This window comes from Thunnus albacares, chromosome 9 (assembly GCF_914725855.1).
Source record: "Thunnus albacares chromosome 9, fThuAlb1.1, whole genome shotgun sequence".
Taxonomy (NCBI): Eukaryota; Metazoa; Chordata; class Actinopteri; order Scombriformes; family Scombridae; genus Thunnus; species Thunnus albacares.
Genome location: NC_058114.1, coordinates 18,218,035 through 18,242,340, shown reverse-complemented (window position 1 = coordinate 18,242,340; position 24,306 = coordinate 18,218,035). Strand labels below are relative to the sequence as shown.

Here is a 24,306-nt window from a genome sequence, read left to right as displayed (position 1 = left end):
ACACGGTGTGCTCCAGTTGATAGACAGCTGCACTCACCTTTTTACCTGCTAGGTGAAACACGGAAAAACATTCAGTCCTGAGAGTTGATTTTAACGCTGACCCAATACAGCAACTTGTTCATCATACTCAAGCCGCTTGAACTATTTGATGACACAGGTGAGTTACCTTTAAATACATATTGATCTGTTTTCTCTCTGTGTTTCCTCGCTAGTTATGATGCTTGTCACCATGTTCTTTTCAGTTTTCAGTGCCTGCTCAGCAAACACCTGTTGTGGCTGGCCTGTGACTGTCTGCTGCAACAGTTGTGGCACACAGTACTGAACTTAATTAATCAGCTAACATGTCAAACGAGTTTGAGCCTGAACATAATTAAATATTTGCTTGCGGTTGTGAGCTTCTGTATTATTTGTATTTTGTGTTTCAGCAAGTAGCTATAAGAAGAGCTCGATCAATGATGTGCCACTGACACATATTTCCACCCTCACATTAACTGTAACTCTGTTTCTTCTTCACAGGATTATCTCACAGCAGTTCTGTTACCCGCACAGCTGGAAACTTTGCCTGGGAATTTCTGTGCTCAAAAATTTCAGTCATTGTTTCTGGTCGTGTGTGTAATGTGCATCCAAGCCCAAACAGGAATTTGCACGACCAAGTTTCGGATGGACTTTTGTTGGGCAGCTCTTCAAAGATTGGCTGAAGTTTTCCAGCTGTGATGCAAAATTGAATTCTGCTAATAAAAATGTGACATATTCATGTAGTTAAAACATTATTTCCGTATCCAGATGGATGGGAACACTCCTGAGCTCAGATGACCTGGATTGGAAAGCATATCTTAAATCTGCATAATCGCAGAATTACTCACAGCATTGGAAATGACAAGCAACCAGCCAAACTGCAGTTAGATTTAATCAACCTATCAGTGTTTCAAATATCTAAGCAGGTCTCATCTGAAGAGCATTTTAGCTTTCACCAGACACTAAAGCCACTTTGAGGAAAGCTGATATTCTGTCTAATTTGGAAACTTTTTAATCTCCCAGCAGCAGCAACCGCAGCAGCCACTTTTCTGGTTATGGAGGTGAAGCTTCCAGTAGTTTGGTTGTGACATATCCCAACTGAGGGCATGGCAGTGGTGTTACCACATGCAGACGAACCATCAGTATGTCAGGTATGTTGGTGAACCAGCTCCACGCAGCTCAGGTGTTGGGTGTAACTCTGTATTTTCCTTGACTGCTGCATGATTTATTAAAAATGCCAACAATAAAAGATTCAAAGACTACCCGCCATTGTGTTTCTTATGCACACAAGGAAACTGTTGCACAATGAACAGACTAAGCTTATGATTGAGTTATAGATATGAGTAAAAAAATAAAGAATTAGTCCAGTATGAAAATATTTGTGTTTTTAAAAATAAAAACCCATCTAAAATGTTGCAAATCATCTTAATGTATTTAATTTTATGACATGTACCAGTTTAAATAAATATGAAAAATAAATGCTTGTACTACTGTTTCTATAGGACACATAGTAGCCAGTGCCGTCATTTTTAGCAAAGTTTTCTTGTCAATCAATGGTCTTTCCTCTTGGATAGTTAATATTTGTATACACAAACAGCTGGAGGCCTGCGCATAGTTCAAACTGGTTTCCCTTTCATTTGGTTTTGCTGAGGGACAGCAGGCTGATTGTGTGTGCATTACGTGCAACAATACTGGTAACAAGGCGAGTGACACATTATTCAAGACAAATGTGACACACACAAGGGTTCCAGCTAACACCACAATTTAAAATGCAAATGTATTTTGTCACTTTTGCAATGCAGATTTTCTCCAGCCAGGTTTCAGCAGGTCAGCAGCTAGAGGGAGAGAACAGAGCTGAAGATGAGACGTCTTTTCCTGGATGCTGTGGGCAGTTTTTGTCTATCTGTGGAAGCTTAAAACCTGTACTACAGGTAGACAATGTGTCACCTTTGTGGTTAGGTGACATTCTGGCAATGAGGGTAAAGTGTGATCAAAAAAAAAATTGCTTAAGGAACCCCACAGGCATTTTTCTCAAGGGCATTTGAGGTCTGAACCTGTGTGTTGTAATGGTTTGATGGTACTCCAAAGCAATGAGTAGCATCAAGTGTTTCAGTGGCCTAACTGCAGCTTCATGAATGAGTCATGAACACCAGAAATGCTGATACAGTTTATTACATTTTGAGATGCAATAGGTAAAAGCAACTTGTTAATTCATTTTACTTAAAAAAAATTCTGTTACAGCATGTTCCAACACAGATGTGTTGATTTACGATTGGTCGATTGCATACAAGCCCCGGATTAAAGAAAATTAAAACCGTAACACGTTTGATGTAGACAACACACGACTCCAAAGTGATGCACAACATCCACAAATACACAATCAAAGACGCATCCTGATCAGATCCATTTTGTACATTTTTTTCCCCTCCAATTGTCAACATGTCCACATGGTGGTGCTCTTGTCAAAGAATAAATTAGGAGTCCTACATTGGTGGGTGTGGCAGCTCTGCTACAACCACAACAATTTTAAGCTTTTCCCTGGAAAAAAAAATCAACATATGGCACATATCCCGTTCTGTCACCAGCAACTAGCACATATTATAAATTCAATAACACCTGAATGTCTGTCATCAGCAATACAAACATACATCTCACACTTGGGTAAAGAAAACTACAATTTTTTGTTTTTTGAAGGCTGATTTATGATTTCAGTATCATTTATTACAATGTGAGGACTTGGAAGTAGCACTGAAGTCAACCAGTTAACTCAAGGGCTTGAATGTGCTCCTAGATTTTCCACTGCACACTAACCTTATTCATTATGAGACGAAAATTACAAATTACGGAGCAGTAAAAACACTAAAATAGGTCCCTTTGAGCAGTAATATATATTTTATGTCAGTTTTCTCAATGAATTTCCCTCCATCCAGATGCACTTCTATTGTGGGAGTCTTTTCTTTTTCTGCAGGCAGGAAGTGAAGTCAGCCTTTGAGTTTGAGACAATGAGAGGAGGACTGGAAGTGACAGCGGGAAAGCCTAGGAAAATGAAAATTGAGGAAACAATCTGAGGAAAATATTGTATAAAAATAAAATATAAGGCTCCCTTTCTAAACGAAGATAACTAGGGGGAAACACAGTACAAGGGACTGGACAGAATCTTGTGTTTTCCACAATAGGGAACATGATTTGGTAGCACAAGTAAAAAAAAAAAAAAAAAAAAAAAAAAAAAAAAAAAGATATTTACATTTAAATAAAACAAGAGCAAATATTCAATCGCACAATGTATGTGCCATTAGCACAAGCATGAATTCAGGATGGACACAAACAAGCAATGTACATGCATTTCATTTTGGTACTTTTATGGGCTTCGCACAAAATGGCTACCAGTTTTGGTTTATAAATGACAAGCTGATATGAAAACGTGTCAGAAATGTGATATATTGTACAGCAGTATATTAGCTAACACATATTTTACTCATTCAAAAAGAGATAATTATTGGCTTTTTGTGGCTTTAGCCCTTTGTGATAAAGAGGGAGCCAGATAATTTGATATAGAGCTGAAATGCATGTACACAGTTGGACACTTTCAGTAAGCATGCACATATAAACAGTGAGTCATACACAGAGTATCATCCTTCCTATTTCATGTTAAGAGCAATGGGGTTAAAAAGTGCCCCTCTCAAGCAAAAAAAAACAAAAAAACGCAGCCTACAGCCAGTTTAAAGGTCCATGGATCATCACAGGGTGGTAAACATGTCAAAGCCAAAATTACCAGCATCTTGATAAAGGCTCATGTTTATGTTTTGTGTGAATACAGCAACAGAGACGTACCCCTCCGGACTCATATGCCATGTGTGGCACATGTAAAGGGCCTGTGCAGCCTCGTTGAACAGCATGACGGGAGAAGAAAAACTGCAGCACGGGTGTAACAAAGCAGCTGCCATGTTGGTATCTAAGACACTGTAGCAGCCATGTTGAACCAAACAGGCACATCCCATGAAGAGAGAGTCATGAGGGATTTGAGATTGCATGGTTATATCCAGCAGAGGCCTTGAGCCCTTGTGATGGGACGAACATCAGCACATGATGACCACAGCGAGAGAGGAGCCGCGTCCTCTGTTTCAACAGCTTTGAAGAAGAATTGAGGGAGTTAATGTCACAAGGCTGCTCTTTTGGCTTGTCTTGATGTTGTGTCAGTTAAAAGAAATAATGGTGATTAATCACAATTTACAAAAAGAAAAAAAAAAAAAAAAAAAAGAAAAAAGAAAAAGATGAGTGTGGTTCCAGCACTCACGCACAACTTCGGAGGGTATTTTTTAAAAAAATCCCATTGCCAACTCATTAGCTTGTCCCAAAGCTTTTGGTCAATAGAGTGTGAATGGTTGAAAACAAAAAGATAAATAAAAGAGGGGACACAGGAGGACTGACGGCATGTCTGGACACGGTTGAGAGCCTGAGTCACCGCTTGTAATAGGCACCTGGAAAAGATGGAAGAGACACAGAGATCCATCAAGAGTTTGATACATCAGTATTTGAATTTGTACTGCACTTTTCTTCTGTTCTATGTGGTTCTGCTGGCTGGGTTCCGCTTTTCATGCTTACTGCTCTTCTAGTTATGTGAAACAATGACAGTTTATGCTCAAAATAAATCGCTCCCCAGGGTGTCCACCATGAACCACAATGTCTCAGTTTCGAGTTCAGCCGGGGTACGTGGTTGCATGTCCTTGCCTATCTCTCTCTCTCATCATTTCCTGTCATCTCTCTGCTGTCAACTCACTAATTAAAAAAAGCAGAAGATATAATATATACAGATGACCTATGTGTGAATTTAAGCAGCGGTATGTACACGCTCTTATCACATACATTATAGGAGGGGTTGTGTGAGCTGATCATTTAAGTCTGTTTTAAGCTAAACTTAAACCTGCAGCTGGTATATTGACCGGGGAGCAGGGATGTGCAGAGAGCCCAGTATTTGTATTTGCATCTGAAGCAGCAAAATTATTTGTATTTGAATAAAAGAAAAAAAAAATCCTGCTCTTGTTTATATATTACACTTCAAGTTTTAGGATATTAAAGTGTTAAAGTAAGCATTCTTCAATAAACTGTTTTGAGAGGGAGAGTTCCCACACCGGGTTTCAAACCCAAATGTCTCAGACCACAAACATCTGCACTGACCACTCAGCTGAACCTCCGCTCTGCCAGATAGAGATCTGCAGCTGTTTATACACCAATGATACAGGGGCAGACAACAATGTAAGTCCCAACCTGCACACTGTTATTTAACTTTTTTTTTTTTTTCTTGAAAACAAAACATTTTAAAAATATTTGTACGAAATAAATATTCGTAAAAACCCACTATTTGTGCTTTTCTGAAAACCGTATTCGGCTCCACCTCTACTAGGGAGGTGCCAGTATTACACTTGCATGCTATGGTTATTGTGGCCAAAAATGTCACACCATTAAACTTTTCTGAAATACTACCATTAGTGCTAAAACATAGTGAAATTACTTTACACCATGATCACCTTGGATCTAATCAAACTGCAAAAACTGAACAGAACTGTATGTTGTTGTATTCTGCAAATGTGCTAAACAACACTATACACAAAGCAAGCTGGCAGTTCAAAGTTTAAGATGGTTAATGGAAATTATTATAAATGCAGCTCACTTTCGCTTTCTCTTAGATTCTATGCATATTTTGATTTGTTTTAGGCGTTGCTAGCTGTGAAAGAACCAAAAAATGCTGCACACTGTTGAGCTGTTTTGTGTTAACGGTGGCCTCTGAAAACATAGTAATAGAAATGGTTGGCGGTAACCACAGTATAGAGTAAAAACAGCACACCGGCACATCTCTAACATGGAGATCATACCTTTGTAAGCAGCCTCAGGTCTGGTGGGAGCACGAGGGGGAATATGGTGGTCTGAGTGGCCGTAGCCGGCGTTCACATTCTCATAGTCATGTGTGCGAGGCTGAGGAGGCCTGAGACAGTAGAGGTGACAGACAGAGGGAAAAAAAAAAACAGAACGAAAAATAATGAAATGATTGAGTTTCTGCTTCTTGGCTGACTAGAAATATTTGGTCTTATTTTGTTTTGTTTTTTTTTACCTGACAGGCTTGTTGTGGTTCCTCTGCCTCTGGTATTCATATTCATCTCGTGTTCGGGGCCGGACAACTTCCTCTGAATTCGGCTGGAAACCAATAAAATTATGGCTCATTAAATTACAGTTCTTATACCACAGTGGAAATATACTTTTATGGAAAGAAAAAAAAAAAAGTTGTACCGTGCAAAAATAATTCCCCCCCAAAGCACGACTTTAAGAAATAAGTCAAATGAGTACGGTTATGGAAAAATTACCCTGTAGTCTCCCTCTGGCCGCCTCCTTTCCATTGCCATCCTCTCCATAGCCAACCTCTCCCTCTCTCGTTCCTTCTCTTTCTCCCGTTCTCGATTCTTCCTGTACTCCTTTTTCTCTTGTTCCATCAGCAGTCGAGCGATTTCCTGCCAGAGCGAGACATCAGACACATCCACAACCGCAGAGAGACCTCCATATCCTTCAAGGTGTGATGCGTGGGCGACACATTGACTGCATTTCAGGTCAAGGCACATTTCTATACTGCATTTCGACTGTCACCTTTACTTCTACTCAAGGATAAAAAGGTCTGAAAACACCTTGTTCATGGACACATTTTAAAAGAGACTTTAATAACTATAACACCACTTGTACAATAGTAGATTATTTCTTTTTACATAATCTTTGGCCAGAAAGAGGTAAGTTCAGACATGGTTTTATATATTCAGGGTTATATGACAATAAAGCAGATTCAATTGGCTGAGCACGGAAATGAAAGGATTTTAAAAAAGAGGACAGACAGTATAAGAAAAGTTTCCAGACTTCATGCCCACTCACCTCATCCTGCGCCACTTGAGCTGCACGCACATGGCCCTTGCTCGCCTGAAACCAAAAGACAATTAAAAAGTCACATTTTTTCACGATGTGGAGCACATTGTTCCATTATATAACATAACATGGGAAATGACTGACTGTCTGGGACTGAGTGCTTTCGGTTTGTTTTTTTTCTCGGGTTTCTAGTCATTTACATCATAGATGGCTACATCAGATTGTGATTTTTCAATGTTTCCTTCATATAATTTTCAAATATTAAAGTAGGCACAGAAGAGCTTTAGTTAAAGAAACTCTATGGTGCAATTCTGCTGTTTATTTAAGGATGCCAAAGTGAAAGTGGACACACGATATAAATCATCATTTAACCAAAGGTGCTTACACATTTTCTATTTCTTTTTTTGCCCAAAAGCCTCAATCCATAATTTAAAACCATTCAAAATTGAATTGTTTGATGAACTGATTTTGTACTTTTTATACTGGGACATAATTTTGATATCAGACTTATTATACACTGACTTTTTGGTATTGAATTTATTGTTGGCTTAATATCGGACTTTGTAAAACAGACATTCAAGCATAATAAAGAAGCTGGAAGTTATTATGCAGCTCTTGCTCTTTGTGGCCTTCAGCAATACTGAAGTTTAAGTGCTTGAGGTCAGTCTTGGCCGTATTACCTGGTATTAATGTCTGCACTTATATAATGCACAGTCACAAGTTTTGGCATCTCTCACCATAACTTGGCAGCGTAACAGAGTTGTGTTTTTTGGTTGTCTGATTATGTTTTAATCTTGCACCTGACTGTTCACCTTTTATAATGCTCAGATAAATAAAATAATTCCTGGTTTCCTTCTTCACCTTGACTTCCTCCTCCTGCATTCTCCTGGCTACCTCCATGTCCTTCAGCTCCTGCTCACGGAGATCCAGCTTCGTCAGCCCTTTGGTGGCCTCGTTGACTCCATACTCAGTTTCTGCTACTACTGCTCCACTCACTCTGTGCACAATTCGTCCTGCGGGTGTCACCACATTATATTAACAATAGATTATGGCTGCAACTAATGGTAATTTTTCAAGTCTTTAAGATATCAGACAATTGTGAAAAATTACAACTGGAGTTCAAGACCACGTCTTCGAATTATTTTGTCCGATCAACAGTCCAAAACCAAAGAGAATCAATTTACAATTTACATGATATAACAAAAAAGATCAGCAAATCATAATTTGAGAGACTGGAGCCATAATTTCTTTTTGGCATTAAATGACAAAATAAATGAATAAAATAATCATTGAATAATTTTCTGTCAACTGATAGATTAATCTTTGAATCGTTTCAGCACTACAGTAGATACAACTGCAGCTGGATTAAAGCTATAAGGCAACATAAAGGGCTGCAGTGCTTGTCCACTGGTGTTTATCACTTTAATCTGTTTAATGCCTTTGACAGCTTTGAGATAAGGTAGGACAGTAGAATCACACCCAGCTCAGCAGCCCTGAAGCCCTTTATGAATGTGCAATTTTTTACGTCATCTATGGAGCTTTTCTACTAGAAAATCACAGCAAACATTTCAGTGTCAGTGTAATCATTTCCTCACTCAATTCAATAACACAGCAGTCAACACAAAAATGAGCCACAGCAAAACCCCACAGCACAACAGAAACAAATCCAATCACTTCAAGCATCAAAATCGAAATCACATCAAGTCATCGGAAATTACTGTGAAATCGTCGTCGTCCTCATGAGAACAGAGAAAATTGAGCGTCTTCATTAGTGATTGCGATGTTAGATAAACCCACCACCTGAGATTGCCGAAAAAGCAGCTCCAGCACACCACACAAACGCCCCCGCAGAGCCCAGAGGGAGGTCTCGGGGGGAGGGGGGAGGGGGGTACCTGTCTCTCCGTTGGGGTGAGTATGACTGCGTTCCCTGCCGGGACCCTCCCCATGCTGAGGGTCCCAGAACTCCCTGGTGTCCCCTCTCCCTTCGTAGCTCCTGTGCTCGTAAAACACCTCTTCGGGACCGGAGTGGACACGCTGCCGGCCCCTGGCCCTCATCTCCCTCTCACCGTAATCCTCTTCCTCCTCCCAGGATGACCTGCCCTCCCTTGGCATACGCTCCGAGAAATCCTCATCCAGTCCTCTGTCCCTGCTCCTGGTTCTCACTCGTTCATCTTTCTGTCTCTGCCTGTCTCTCACTCTGTGTATGTCCCTGCTCTGTCCTCTATCTCTGGATCTTTCTCTGTCTTTTCTTCCTCCTCTCGCCCCCCTGAGGTCCTGCTCCCTGTCCCTCCTTTGGTCTTTTCCCAATTGCCTCTCCAATTCCAGGTCTCTGCCCCTGTCTCTGTCATGTTTCCTGTCCCTCTCTCTGACCCATGCCTTGTCTCTCTCTATGAGGATCTGTGGCTCAGGTGGTCTGGCTGGTCTCTCTTTCCTCCTTACCACTCTCTCTGTGTCGTCCCCCTGCAGGCCCCTGGCTCTGCCAGTCTCTGTGGGTTCATAATTTGGGTACCTGTCTCCATGTTTGCCTCTGGAGGGCAGCAGGTGTTCTGGGTATGGATCTGCATGCCTGCTCCGCCCTCCCTCTGCCACTAGGTAGTGCTCAGGGTATCTGGAGTGGCTGTGGGGCGCTGCTGGGTCCTGTTTGGGGTACCTGCTTCTTTTTGGCTCAACTGAGCTGTAATCTGGGGAGTAATCACGATGTGAGCTCGCTGGAGCATACACATCATATCGGCCTGGGGAACTAGAACTAGATTTGTGACGGGTATGTTTGTCCAAGTCGAGTGGCTTTCTTGCAGCTGAGATGAAGGAGAGAGGGCGGCAGGAGGGCGGCGTTGAGAATGATGATGGTTGATGAGAGCATGGAGATGTGAGAAATAACACACAGGAATGATATGAGCTGAGGTGGTTAGTAAGCACTGAGTTAGTCATAGCACCTGTGAGGAGAGTGATGGTGAACAGTGTTTCCCCTAGCATTTTTTTCCAGCAGCAGTGCTGTTGTGCACCCGCAGAGCCCACATTGCCAGGACCAGTATTTACGCGCACCAGCAGTGAAATAACTTAGAAGTACTTTGGAATGTTTCCAGGTTTATTCATGTTCATTGAGCCATGTGTGATAATTTATGGGAGCTTCTGGCACCAGAAGGATTCTGGAGGCCCAGATAGCTGTAGTTGTAATAAATGTCAACATAGATCAGGTTTGGGAAGAAAATTTGATGTTATTTGGCTAAAAACAATGCTTTTTCAAATCATTTTGGACCTTTCAGTATTTATCAAAAAAATAACCCCAAAAAACCCCACTGGTTAAAGTTTTTCACAGTACACTCAGACATTAGCAAGAAGTGAAGATAAACATGCTCACTGATGAAGTAAGCACTGTGTCTGAAGTAATCCCAATTCCACAACAAATTGATTTATATTTTAAATATAACTAAATATTGCTTCCAGAGCAGCAACAGTAATGTTTACAACAGCAATATTTCACTGGAAACAAAAATAACACGTCAATAAAATAAATCATATTTCTGACATGAAAATACTGAGTGAAGTTTAGAAAGATGAAGAACACAGACATCAGTCGCTATAAGTCATTCACATCCCGACAGCAATCAATAAATCAAATGCTCTGACAATAAAAAGACAAAAATCTGATATCTTTGGCTGTTGCATGCCTGTAATAAGTCCATGTCTGTAATGGATGGCTGACTGGCCTGTCTACCTATACCTGCCTACAGGATCTGAAATTAACATCCGCTTGGCACCAATTGTGGGCAGATTTTCTGTTTGGCGAGTAAATCTCAGAAGGCTATCCACCACACTGGCAAGTAAATGTTTGTACCACAATAGTCATCTGGCATAATGGCTCGGCGGAAATGACTCATGTTTGTCCCTATACAGTGTAGACAAGTGCAACGTGTTTTTTTTAGGCACGTCTAACAGTGTCGCGAAACTATAGGAGTGCTCGAGACAAGTTTGACAATGTCTACATAGATGCATAGTATGAGCAGCATGTTTAGCAGAGCAGCAGCTCTGGGAGACTGTGACCAAAGCAGTTGAAAATATTGCTTTTCTTCATGTTTATGCTTTTTGAATCGGTGGTTTGATAAAATACAAATGGGCTTTTCACTCGCAAAAGTTTTACTGCACTTAAAAGCTTCACTGTCTCCACCGCGGCCTCCGTGTGTGTGTTTGTGAGGAGGAGCTGAGCCCTGCCCTCGGTCAAACACCGACACAGGGAGCAGAGGAGAGGACAGAGAGCAGAAGCTGCGGCAATGACACCAGTTCCCGTTTGCTCACCACTAGGTCCAGTTTAGCTGCTTGAAGTGGAGCTTGTGGTTTGTGAAAATTCAGTGGTGGTGTTCATCATTTAGCAGTGCTGCTGTTGAAAGTATAATGGGGAAACACTGTAAGACGAGCTTCATACTATAGTCTTAAAGAGTGGACAAGTATTAGTTACAACCAGGTGTGGTTATTAACTTAAGAATATTAAATAGAGTGAGCTGAGAGTCAGTGGAGAGACATGTTTGGAGGCAAAATTAAAGACAGTAATGGAAATGCAGAATGATCCTAAACATTAATGTTAAGACTTTAAACACTTAAAACTTTTGATTGTGATGTACTTAACACACAATATGTGCTTTAACACCCTTGAACATCTTGTGTGTTGTTTGATGGACACAGCTGAAAATCACTACGTGGCACCCATCATGACAAATTAGCAAGTACCACATCATAAACAGAGCTCAAAAGGGGAAAAAAAAGAGAACAACATGTTCATCTCTACTAAGAAAACCATCCTGCTGGGAGTTCCCTGTGCAACTGACAAAAGTTTGAATGAAAACAGATTAGTGAAAAAGCACACAGCAGAAGTGTCTGTACTATGAGTCAGCTCAATGGAATTCCAGGTATCTAACCGGCTGTTTCACATCTGACTTTGTCTTTCAAACTTTGACCAAAGGGGACTTCTACCTGCTCTGTGCTCTAAAGTAAAGTGCTTTCTCACTTCTGTCCCATCTCCATTTAAGTACCACTTTCCATCACCCTTTTTTGCCCGTCATTTATCTGTCAAATGGAGACAGGTACTGTCCCCGTGCTGGTTTGTGTGCAACTGTGATCCACCGGATTAAGACAAACACAGCCAGAATTTCCTGTGAGGAGCAGCCAATTACACGGCCTGAGAAAAAGACATATGATATAACAGAGGTGTGAATATGTGTGTGTGTGTGTATACACATGTGGGATGGGCAGGGTTGGGTACCAAAACCCGGTATTAAACAGGCCCCGGGGCTAAATTATTGAAGACTGAATCACATCAGCAGCAGAGGGAGCGGGATCAATGATACTGACTGATGTCTGTGTTCTTCAGTCTTTCAGGAATATTATTTACTTTATAGACATTTTAAATTTGTTGCCAGTAAGATTTTTTTTATAGTTTATTATGACTTTGCTGTTGTAAACATTACTGTTGCTGCTCTAGAAACATTTAGTTAAATCTAAAATATAAATACATCCTAATACAGAATACATTTTTAAAATAATATATTTTAAAAAGCAATTATTTAGTAATGAAAAAGAACCGATAAGAGTATCAATAAAGAAGCAAACCGATAAGGAGTATAGATAAGAGTAGTAGTAATAAAATCCTAACGATACTCATCCCTAGGGATCGAACATTCTGTGTCGAAGAGATCACTTCACACACGAGCAGAAGATGGTGAAAAAGCTCAGAGATCAAATCTCAAAACTAGACATCTCTGAGCATCCTCATGATCTTGTAACCTGCATAACATCTCTCTAGTTACACACTGTGACGTCATTCCCTTACAGTATTATATGCAGGCAAAGGAGCTGAGTCTTTGTTTTACTGTGTGCTCACTCACGCCACCACAGTTGTTTACATACACACACACACACGCGCACACACACAGCAGGGACATTACAGTTGAGTAGTTACTTAACTTACAACGCTGTACAACAAACACGGTGAGTCTGGCAGTGGCGCAAAATATTCTAGTATAAAGAGAGCAGGGCAGAGCGGCACAGTCAGCCAGGAAGTGGCTTCATCCCGGCCACCTGTCATGAGTGACATCTTTAGGAAAGGTGAAGCGGCAGGCAGTCCTTACAGACACAACAGGACAGACAGGCTGACAGGTGGAGACACTTGCTCAGCCCGGATTATGTCAACAAAGAGGTCAGCGTCTGTGTCTAAACAGAGGCTGAGTACCTTTCAAACCACAGCCTCTCTGTTTCCTCTCTCCTGTTTTACATCTCATGTTTAGATCACACACACATACCACAAAGCACAATAAGTGGAATAAGTTAAAATTTCAGTATCCCAAACATTGTAAGCAGATAAAATAACTATAGCAGTGGAGGTTAAGTGGAAGTATTAAGGTGTCTTTGGTGAATATTTGTCAATCACCAAGAAGAACCGAGTGCTAGAAATGAGAAAAAAAAACAACACAAAGTTGTTTTCGCTGTATTAAAATGAACTGAGCCTGATTTCCTTCTGTCATCTGTCAGATTAGATTCGGCAGGCTGAGACAGCTGGAGGAAAAAAGAGCTGAACTTTTATGAGTCAGGAGGGAACATTAAAAAGGAGCGCTGTGAAATATACTTCTCTCCTCCACTCAAACTCCCATCTGTGTCTCGAGCACTGCATTCAGAGCAAGCCACGTTACTGTCAGATAACGGCAACATTTCAGCAGCAGTCACATTTCTCATATTGAAAAACCGAGATCCCTTTCCCACGTTCTGCCTACCTTTCAGATATCTAGCAAATTCATGCTGTGTCTTCAAACTGGAGCACTGTTAAACCCATTTACAGTGGGGTTTGCTCTTGAATGGAAATGAAATTACAGATTATTGCTCCGTAGGAACATGCAAGCCTCCCTTCAAGGTTAATTATGTGCTTATAAACGCATTCCAAAATCTTAGCCTCGAGTCAGCAACAATCTTCAGCGCTGTGCTGCATCAAAAGCACACCCTCACATATCCAGAGGTGAAAAAAAACAAGTCTACGGGAAAAGAAAAAGACATGTTCTCCCATGTCCTCATGCAAATACACAAGCTCACATGGATAGAGAAACACACACACATGCAGACATACAGACCGCATACACACAAGCAGTCACATTAACATGAACCAGTGGTGCTCCCCTCACCTCCTTGATCCTCAAAATACTCCTCCTCAAAGTTTGCTTCCAGATGCTTCTGTCTCCTCCTTTCCTCTTTCATCTCCTTCTCCTGCAGCTTACGCGCTATGGCCTACAAACAGACAAGGCAACAGTAAACATGTTGTCTCACAGGATTATAATTTTTTTTTTTTTTTCTAAACAGTTTGGGCTGATTTGTAACAAATATGTCACTTTGTTTTGAGCTGTAGTTGTACTTTCTTCTTTTGTCAGTCGGTGCCGTTTTAAACATGTGAGGTTACAGTGGTGAGATGAATTGTTCCCCGATGTTTCAGCAAAATCAATTCAGTAAACATATGTGCTCTAGTACGTTTTTCATATTTTTCATATGGAGCACAAGAGCCGTGACTCCCTCCAGGTTGGAGTCAAAAATTATCAGTTGCATCTGAGATATTATGATAAGACAGTTAAACAGAAGTTGGAGGACACTCTTTAAGCCATATATGCTGCCTGAGAATGTGAAAAAACTACTACACCAACGACATTTACGAAAATATTCTTGAGTGTACTGTAGCATCAGAACAGTCAGCTCTTTACGCAAGTTATAAACAAAATATTTGAGATAACAAAAATACAAGCCAGATCACTACGAGGAGGCACAAACAAGGCCATTATTCAACTGGAATGGCCCACCTGTTACAGTACATTGATACTAGCAGTCAGTCATTGACAGGTGGATGTAACCGACGTCATGCTTGAATGGGCATAAATGTCTGAGAGTGTGTACGTGTGTGTGTGTCTGTGTGTGTGCGCGCATGTGTTTCCTACCGCATCCTTCTCTTCCTGCTGCCGCTGCTGTTCAGCCTGTCGGACCAGTTGTTCCTGAATCTCCTGGGCTATCTCATTATCTTGACGCTCGCTGAAGTTTCCGTGTGTTCATGTGTGTTCAGGTGGATATGGAGAGGGAGTTGGAGAACATTAATTAACATTAATAAACAGATAAACAACTGGAAATGGCTTCACTGTAAGGAGCCAATCTCTAATAAACAATGGTCGATTGGTAATTTTGGAATCATACAAGGATGTGGATGATTCAAAAATGTTTGAATGTCTCTTAGCATGAAGGGATGTGTACATACTCTTTACGCACATTCACAAATTTGAATTCCTTCTACTGTGAGGAAAGGTACATATTTGCAAATCATGTAAACGTGTAAAAACTTATTTCAATGTTCATTTAGGCACCTGACTGTTGTTTTAAGACAGACTTGAAAAATTGTGAACCCGTCATTCATAGTCTTCTGTTTTCATACATTTACTTACATTTCCACATGCAACAAACAATTGAAATAATCATGCTACATTGGAGGAACACAGAGCAGTGAACACACCAAGTGACCAGCTTTGAAATTATCATCCAGCATGTTGTGAGAGATAGCGCGCGCGTGCTTCAGGCAGGAGCAGAAATATCCTCGCCTGCCATGATGTCGATCTCAACAGCTTGTTTTGGTTCCCTTAAATCTTTAAGAAATGTGACTTTGACAACACCATCTGCCCGGAGGGCTGGTATGCAAAGATCGTTCCTCTTTGTGTGCAGATATATGAGAAATGCTTTACTGTAAGTACGGGAAGAGCAGCTTAACTAACATGCACTTCTCCTGTGTTTGACCCCAGCAGCCAACAGCTCAGGAGGACTTCAGCTGGCGAGTAAACAGACTGCAACGGTTTTATCACTACATACTGATGTTCCATTCCCCTGTGTGTGTGTGTGTGTGTGTGTGTGTGTGTGTGTGTGTGTGAATGTGTGTGTGTGTTTAGTCAAATGTCAGGGTGGGTGTATATGAAGTGGCATTGGCAAGTGCAAAGAAGATGGCAGTGTGAGCTCCCAGCATGGCAGGCAGCATTGGCCTGCGAGCACCGATGGTGGAGCATCTGGCCTCTCCTCGGGGATGTGATCCCACGACTGGGGCTTTCTATATGTGGGGGTGTGTGTTTGAAACAGTGATCTCACTGAGCTGTGTGTCAGCAATTTTATTTTAATAAAATATTGCAGAGCGGAGAGAGAGATTTTAGACCTTTTTGCAGGCTTCTGTTGCAGCCCCTGATCTAGACAGAGGCAGAGGCAACAGAACACTTGGCTATGTTTAGAAGATGTCACTGAAGCTGGATTTATGCTTCTGCTTTAGGCTTCTGGATGTGCCGCTGGAGCCAACGCGCACCTCTAAAATTTTAATTGCTGGCCTGGGCTACAGAGCAACCACATGGCGACCACAAGGACTGTGTTTGGTCAGCTTGGGCTGCAACATATTTGAAATTGAAGACTATCTCAATCTCATTTTCAGTAAAGCTGGACACATTTTGTATCTGATCCAGCAAAGCCATTCTCTGTAGAGTAATAGCTGCTGTTTATCAGAAAGCCAGTGAAAAATGTGGAGACAATGACTTGTGATGTATAATGAACATATGACTCAGTAATGGTCTCCTCTTCAATAATCAGAAAAACATTGCATTTCTGACCTAACTAGCAAAGCAATTTCCAGAGAGCATAAAAAGAACGTAAACACACTTACTTCTGGTAATTAGAGCAGTAACGAGTAGTCAATCGACAGAACATTAATCGCCAACTACTAACAACTAATCAATTAAAATAATCAACAGATTAATCGATAATGAAAATGATCCTTAGTTGCAGCCCTGCTGGTAATGAATGCAAGACATGATGTACAACTACTAATGTACAACAATAAAAGGGTTAAACCTACAGTGAACACTGGATCAATTCAGAGACATCTATGGCCTGACTGCTGGATCACATCACTGGAAAAGCAAAAATCTGTCTTAGCTTTAGGTTTTGAGAGTAATTACCCTCAATTACACTAATCAGAAACATGTGCTGTCAACAATGAAAATGATACAAAGCTATTATTACTATACTGATGACTTGTCTTTATCTTTGAGGGAAAACAGACATTTTCAAGTGTATAATCAATCTCATGTAATTTATCTTTCATGTATGCAATGACCTGATCCAGTTTATTAAATTAGATTTAAATTTTTACCAAAAAAATCAGGCAGCCATAATAGATTCAATGTGAAAAGAAATCCTCTCTTTTCCTTCTAAGTAGCCTTCTTTTGTCTTACAACTCTTGCGTATGTGGTTGTATTTTCTATCTCTCCCAGTGGAGATTTGCTTTGATACAGTAAAGACAAATACAAAGCGTGAATGTGTCGATGTGTGAGAGACACCCACATGTCACAGAACTGCTTCTTGCTCTGGACCTTGGCGATCTTATCCTCCTCCTCCTGCAGCTTCTTGGCCACCTGCAGGTCCTGCTGCACCAGACGGCTCTTATGGACGTTGGATGCCAAGTGGCTCTCAACTGTAGACACAAACACATAAGCGCTGCTCTTACTGCACTACTGATGAGGAATTACAGTAGATGAATGATAAAGTTTATTTACAGATCCACACTTTCTTGATGTATTTCTTTCTGAGGAGCATGAGTGTTGTTTAGAGGGTCTGTGGGTAACAAACATTGAGGACGCAGACTGTTCAGTCTCTGGTGATGAACAGAGAGCGCTCTTAGTCTCTGAGAAATGAATGTTCGCAGCTGAGGTGCCGTTCCAAGGTTGTGTGATGGCACGTTGTGGGCCATAACAGATGATAAATCCTGCCTGCTGACGCACTCACAGCACTTGGTAAGCATGGACAGCATCACTCACTCACTCGCTCGCTCAGCTCTGTTTCACCTGTCTATCGATCTGGTTCTAGCTTTCATGTGAAAAGGACCAAATTACATCTGGCAATTTACCCGTGAGAGGCTCCATAAAGTTTCTGCCTTCTGACTGGTGGGATGAAATGAGGAAACTGTGAGTCACAGCTGTGGCAAAGGGGTTGACATTGATCTTTTTTTTTTTTCCTGGATGACGCTGATCAATTGTCAAAGTTTATAACACCTCAAAAAAAAATATTTGAAGGCAAAACTGATGTCACAACCCAAGATAAGGAGGCTATCATTTATCCTCTGCCACGTTTTCCAACAGGAGAATTGATTCATCTCTGTGGGCAGAAAATAAACCCAGACGGGACATTGTGACATTCGTTCAACAAACCTTGAAGAGGTCTCATATCATTCAGAAAAAGGGGGATAAGGGGGAAGAAGCTGGACGATCCATATGTCACACGTATCACTGTGGAGCTGTATACTGAAATAGTTTTGATGAAACAGAGAGAATACATTCCAGAAACAAAGACGCCAAGCGCTAACACAGCCTCAAAGAAACGTTCTCCAGGCAACGATTGGATTCTTCAGTGTTTTGCACGCTCGACAGTTTGAATAGAAATAAAAGCCAGTTGTAACTTCACATTAACTTTAGGTGAATGTGCTAAAAAGCCCCCTTTGCAATGGACATCTGTTGATCTGATCAAGGAGAAGGGAAAAAAAAAAAAGAAAGAAAAGGGACACTGCAAATTTAGAGGACTGCCAGGCTACATCTACCAGCATTCTCCCCTGTGACCTTCAGGGTCAAAGGTGAAACAAACTCTTTTCCAGCTGAAACTAGATCAGTTAGTGTGGCAATAAATGGAGATGAGCCTTGGTCATGGATCACTAAAGCCTTAAAAAGGATTAATGACAAGGACGGGCCAGCCAAAACCAAATTAATCACAGCTAAAAACGGAGCCTAATCTGCATTTAGGGTATGGATGGGTGACATCTGGTCTTCTTTCTTGTAGAGCTTGTTGCATAATGCAGCCTTTAACAGTGATGTAGAGTAACATAGTCATGGAAATGTAGAAAAACAAAACTACTGTCCGGTCGAGAGAAGTGACAGCGGTTATGTTTCCCCTATCAACTCTAAATGTATCCGTTCCTTCAAAACAAAAACTCACTGAAGAAATCTGAACAGTAAGTGACTAATTTCCTGCGCTGTCTATAAACAGTAGCCTTTAGTTCCTGCCATTTCTCTATGAACGAGTGCAGGTGAAGGATATGAGAGGAGGTGTGGTGGCCATTAGCCATCTGCAGTTTTTCATTTGTGTCTGATGAAAGGAAGTCCTTGTTATGTCTGGGCCTGTGTTTGTCAGCACCTCTTGGCAGAAAATGTCCTTTCAACTTAGTTTGGTAGGCAAAGGCTAAAATAACAGTGAAGGTCAAAGATTAAAAAAAAAAAAAAAGAAAGAATATATAAAACCATGTTCAAATCATGGAAATTCCACAATTTAACTTTGTGTAGTTATTAAAAAAAATAAATCAGCAGCAGGGGAACAGACCTTCTACAGTGAGTCTCCAAAGTGCATTTTCACGTCATGTGAAAACGATGCTGGTTAATTACACACATGTGAGCAAACATAAAAGCTCTAGCTAATCTGATGAGGCATGCGGGGACAAACACGCAGCTAACAGAAACAGACATGTCAAGATACACAATAAAAGAGTTTGGGAGTGTGCACTTGCACATGACGTGAACACAAAATTATCTTTATAGCTGCACACACAGTGAGAAGACAATAGTATCTCACAGTGTGGTCCATATAAAACCTCTTGCTAAGCTGACTGTGCTGTCTAACTTCTATCCAGAATCTGGGAGCCGGGGGCGTCTCTGTGCTACAGCTGCAGTTCACACAAATTAATGTGAACCAGACACATCACATGCACCGCTCCGCTGTTGTCACCCACAGCCCGGCCCCCGATACAGTATTGTTGTTGCATCCTGCGCCATTCACACAGTTAACTGCATGGCTAAAGCAGGGTTTAAAAAAGGATTAATCAGGCTGCAACCACTGACGCTGCGGTTTACGCTGTTATACATTTTCCGGGTAAAGTGGAGCACTGGACGGCATTCATTTTTTTACGGCTACGCTCTAAAAACATCTTTCATAGTTTGTCCTTTTGCGAAGTAAGCATAAGGTGACCCAAGAATGCAGCATGGCAGCTAAATAGGCCTGATGCAGAAAACATTATAACAATGAATGACTTCAGTGTTTAAACAGACCGTCCAGAAAAGGGAACGGACCCATCTGTATGAACTTACTGAACTCATTTCATTCAGGACCCATCCACGGCAGCTGGACTTTTATTTGAACAAAATAAAATAATGGTTAATCTGTATGTTTCTTACTTTCTTGTTCCTGGAGGTTGTAGGCCAGGCTGTGGTCCTCCAGCACAGCAAAGTCTCGGCATACTAAAAAAGAGAAACACATAGAAAGAAACTGAAATTGAAAGAATATTTAAACAACTTTGCATAGAAAGTAAAGTTCAAAATGAGTTTTGACTATTGTTGATTCAAACTCTGATCTGTGAAGGTGATTAAGGACGAAGTTAAGGCAGAGTCTGAGGTTAAATGTTCAACATCCGGCCCATAAACAGGAAATAACTTAAAAATGACCCACAATCAAGGACAGTAGGCAAATTTAATGGGTTAACTTGAACACACAAGCAGATGTGTTGTAAAGGCAATGTTTTGTGAACTAATTTTTGTGTTCAGCGGGTCTCTATATGATAAACCAATAAGTATTAAAGATAAAAACACAATTACCAGTATATTCTTTTAAAAAGTGATGTATGGAATATCCTTGTGAGTTTAATGATGAAAGGCATTCACGAATGCTACATGATACTAGACATGTAAAAATAATTGAACATCTACACTTTTAAATAGATTAAAAACTGGGCCAGGCAGTGATGACTGGTCTGATAAAAAAAAAAATGTGTCCATCTGGCCAGTGGTTTGTGGTTACTTTCTGTCAGCAAAGAAATGTGAAGTGAAATGTGTATGAGGAAGCATCATTCACCCTCTGACTAAAAAAGCCTAAATTTGCAATCCTAGATAACGACTGTGCTTTTTCTAAGAAGGTATTTTGAGGTCAGGAGGGCCTTAAGAAGTGAGAAGTAGTCTCATTACTGACAAGCTGCCACTTTAAATCCCTAAACTGGCTGACAAAATGTGATGAGCAGGCGAGAGCACATGTAAAACGCTTCCCTCTAAAAGACTATTTGTGTGTCTACCCGCAGAGACAAATGTTTTTATGTATTTTGATGCAACTTATCTGAAAGCTCTATCCTAAAATACTACAAAACACTGGGATGGGATTAATCCCATGAACAAAACATATTTGTCTGTGATTCACAGTAACAGCTGTTGAGTTTTTATGGCAACAACTTCTCTTCCCAGCTCTGAGCTTTACGGTTAAAGCTGCACAAGTATTTCCCATTTTACATGAATATCTTCACAGCAAATCTGCACTTCAGTACAGAAAACTTTCCATTTGAATGTATCAGTATTATTGATACTGTCAACATACTGTAAACATTCATTCTGGAAACAATTGTAGGAGGGGAGTTTTCCTCAGAAACACCCGTCAGAAAGACCACACATCCATCTGACCTGCTCAGAGATGAAGCAGTTAAGATCGTCTCAGTTTGAATATTTGAGTTGTCAAATACCGACAGTTGCCAGTTCAGGAAGCTGAGATGACATTTCAGACCTTTCTCACAGACTCAGCTATTCATGCATTATAGCAGAGGATGTATGTGGCGTCTGCTTCATAGAAGTTCTGTCAACATGAATTTAACTCTCATCTGTTTATCACACATTTTGAAATCCTACAGTAAGAAACTTTTCTTCAGTAAACAGCAGATCATCAAATATAGAAGAATCAAATTAAGCCATGATTTCATCCTGCAAGAAGCCACACAGCACTCTGCTGTTGGCAGTGAATCTATTCACTGCATAAAGACCATATTCAACTTTAAATTTAACTCTGACTACTATTGTTTTCTGTACCCTACTGATAAGTTTTCATATATTTAAATATATCATATATATTCAGTCACATGAATCCTTTCTTTGACACTAATCTTATGTTGAATGCTCTCCTCCTCGCTTTCATTACAGAGCCAAGCCACACTCAATAACCTCAAACTGCCAGGCTCAGAGCCCATCATCTGCTCTCACAAACATTACTTCATCCACATAAAAAATTAATAACCAGCAACAGACTAACACTAAGAGTTATGTGTTAGTGTGCATTAGATAGTCACAGCCATGAAAAATAAATCATTTGCTAATGTTATTGACAGGCACAAACACGTCTGGGACTCAAACACCGCACTGATGAGTGGTCTAGACTGATTGTCGTAGATGTGGATGGATGGCGGCTGGGATAAACAGATGCTGGGAGGAGCAGGGCGAGACCTCCACAAAACCCCCGCTGCCTCAAACCAGTATGGGATTTGATTAACATTGACCATTTTCAACCATATGCTTAATCTTCTTAACCATGAAATCTGAGATTTCCTCTGGCTGGTATACAGTAACTGTATGCAATAGCAGTTTTAACTAGTTTAAGGTTTGTGTGACTGTTCCTTTTATAACATGTAAAAGTTTCTATCTTGCAAAATGCAGTATTTGACTGGATCTACTCTTCACAGAAAGCAACAAGTGACAGAAGGAAATTATAGCTGCAAGCTATGGTTTCAGTTCTCTCACCATCTTTCACACTCTCAGGGCTGAACATGACCCAACACTGTGCAAAGACTATAAGACTCAACACTGGCCAATAATCAAACTGAGGCACTGAAGCAGCTGTCGATGTAACGTTACCACTGTGCTTCATGTGCAGAGGGAAAAGGCTAAAGGCAAGCTCAGTCCATCTGTGAGCTACAGTACGAGCAGCCAGCTCACAATATTTACTATTTTTCTATCACACGAGGGATGAAGTTGTAACTTTTCCAGCAGCTTTCTAAGTCAGTCTCCCTCTGCAGACTAGCCAAGCTGTGGAAATGCATGTTCTTTCTCTCTCTGCTGACCAGAATAACAAACACCCTGCTGAGCAGCTGCTTCACACCAACAAAACCACAGCATCATCCCATCCAAAAATCAGTTTCAGCATAATGAGCCCCTCTCTCCACCTGCTTTTCAACTTCACAGCTTTGCAACAAGGTGGAACAGGAGCCAAAGTTTTGGGTGTGTATTACAGTTAAAATGGCATTTAAAAAAAAAAAAAAAAAAAAAAGCTCTTTCCTTGATGCTCCCTTTTATAGTAGTGTCTCAATAGCTACATCAGAGGTTGTGGTCTCACTGAATATGTCACATGTGAAGTTCAAAAGGTAAAAGGCCAGCAATACAAAAAACACCTCCATGTGATCAACATGACGCTAAAAAGTCACCTGTCTCCTATTTGCACTGGATTTACCCCCACTGGTGTTGTGCCAGATTGTGTATACCCATAAGAATGTGTTCCCACTTCCCACAAATCATTTCAACACAGTCCAAACAATGTGTGACACATGAATGGAAGACAAATGTGCCACCTGTGTGTTTACTCTCTCTCTAAACTAGTGTTTCTACTTGTAACCTTGCCGGGAAAGTCGTTTTTATACAGGGATACATAATCTGTATCCCGTACCTCGGCTAAGGAGTCAAATCAGTGCTATGTGACTGACTCCAGCCTTTAAGACTACCGTGCTAGCATCTCCTTAGCAAGCTGAGCTAAACACCATCACAACCAAACACCTGCGATAAACATTAGCCTCACTACTGTCACCTATTAGCTACATATGCTAAACAGCTAGCTTTCTTCAAATGTAACCAGTGAACATATTAGAGACGTTACCCTCTTTCACTCCAGGTAGTTTTTTCTGGTCGATGCTAACGTTACATTCAGCCATGTTGTCACCGATAATAAGTCAAACAAAACACAAAAAAACCCGTTGACGGTGAATTACACTTCCGCGTTTCTTCCCGAAGGTTAACCGCCGGTTGATTGATCGTCTTAACTCATAAACCCGATTGATGGTTCAGGTGCTGGACGGCCCTTTTGATTAGTTTCGGTTGCCACACTCTCTCGATACGTCGCTGCTGTAATTGCCTGGCAGTTCCTCTGCTGAAGCTAGCGAGTCAGATTGTCTACGAGCGTCCAGACCGCCAAGTTAGACACAGATAACACAACCTGTCCGGTTACCCATGTCGAAATAAAACACTCTCAATGCCATGTCACCAACAACAATACTGGCTTTTGACATGTTCCCAAAAATATCAAAGCATCTATCTATCTATATATCTATATCTATATCTATGTCTATATCTATATCTATATCTATATCTATATATAATTTGTTTTTATTGGTGCAGCGTGCATAAATACAAAACAGAGGTAGAGACATAAAGTGAGGAAACAACACAAGAACTAGACAACAAAACCCTGAAATAAAAACAAACAATCAAAAACAAGTAATAGCAATAATACTAATATATATAT

General features: G+C 40.8%; 1 protein-coding gene across 2 annotated transcripts; it reads right to left on the bottom strand.

The window, feature by feature from the left end:
- Nucleotides 1-2,169: 2,169 nt before the first annotated feature.
- On the bottom strand, nt 2,170-23,997 carry ccdc50a (coiled-coil domain containing 50a). 2 transcript variants are annotated; one of them, XM_044361579.1, is made up of 12 exons: nt 23,662-23,997; nt 20,166-20,228; nt 17,296-17,425; nt 14,874-14,964; nt 14,076-14,178; nt 8,808-9,710; nt 7,777-7,928; nt 6,925-6,969; nt 6,372-6,515; nt 6,122-6,204; nt 5,886-5,995; nt 2,170-4,493 (listed from the first exon to the last, which is right to left on the bottom strand). In XM_044361579.1, the coding sequence occupies exons 1-12, from the start codon at nt 23,714-23,716 to the stop codon at nt 4,474-4,476; spliced, it is 1,899 nt and encodes a 632-aa protein (XP_044217514.1). In that variant the 5' UTR covers nt 23,717-23,997; the 3' UTR covers nt 2,170-4,473. The 2 variants fall into 2 exon arrangements, with proteins under 2 accessions (XP_044217514.1, XP_044217515.1); XM_044361580.1 differs by lacking the exon at nt 8,808-9,710 and having other exon boundaries at nt 23,662-23,987.
- Between the last annotated feature and the right edge of the window lie 309 nt (nt 23,998-24,306).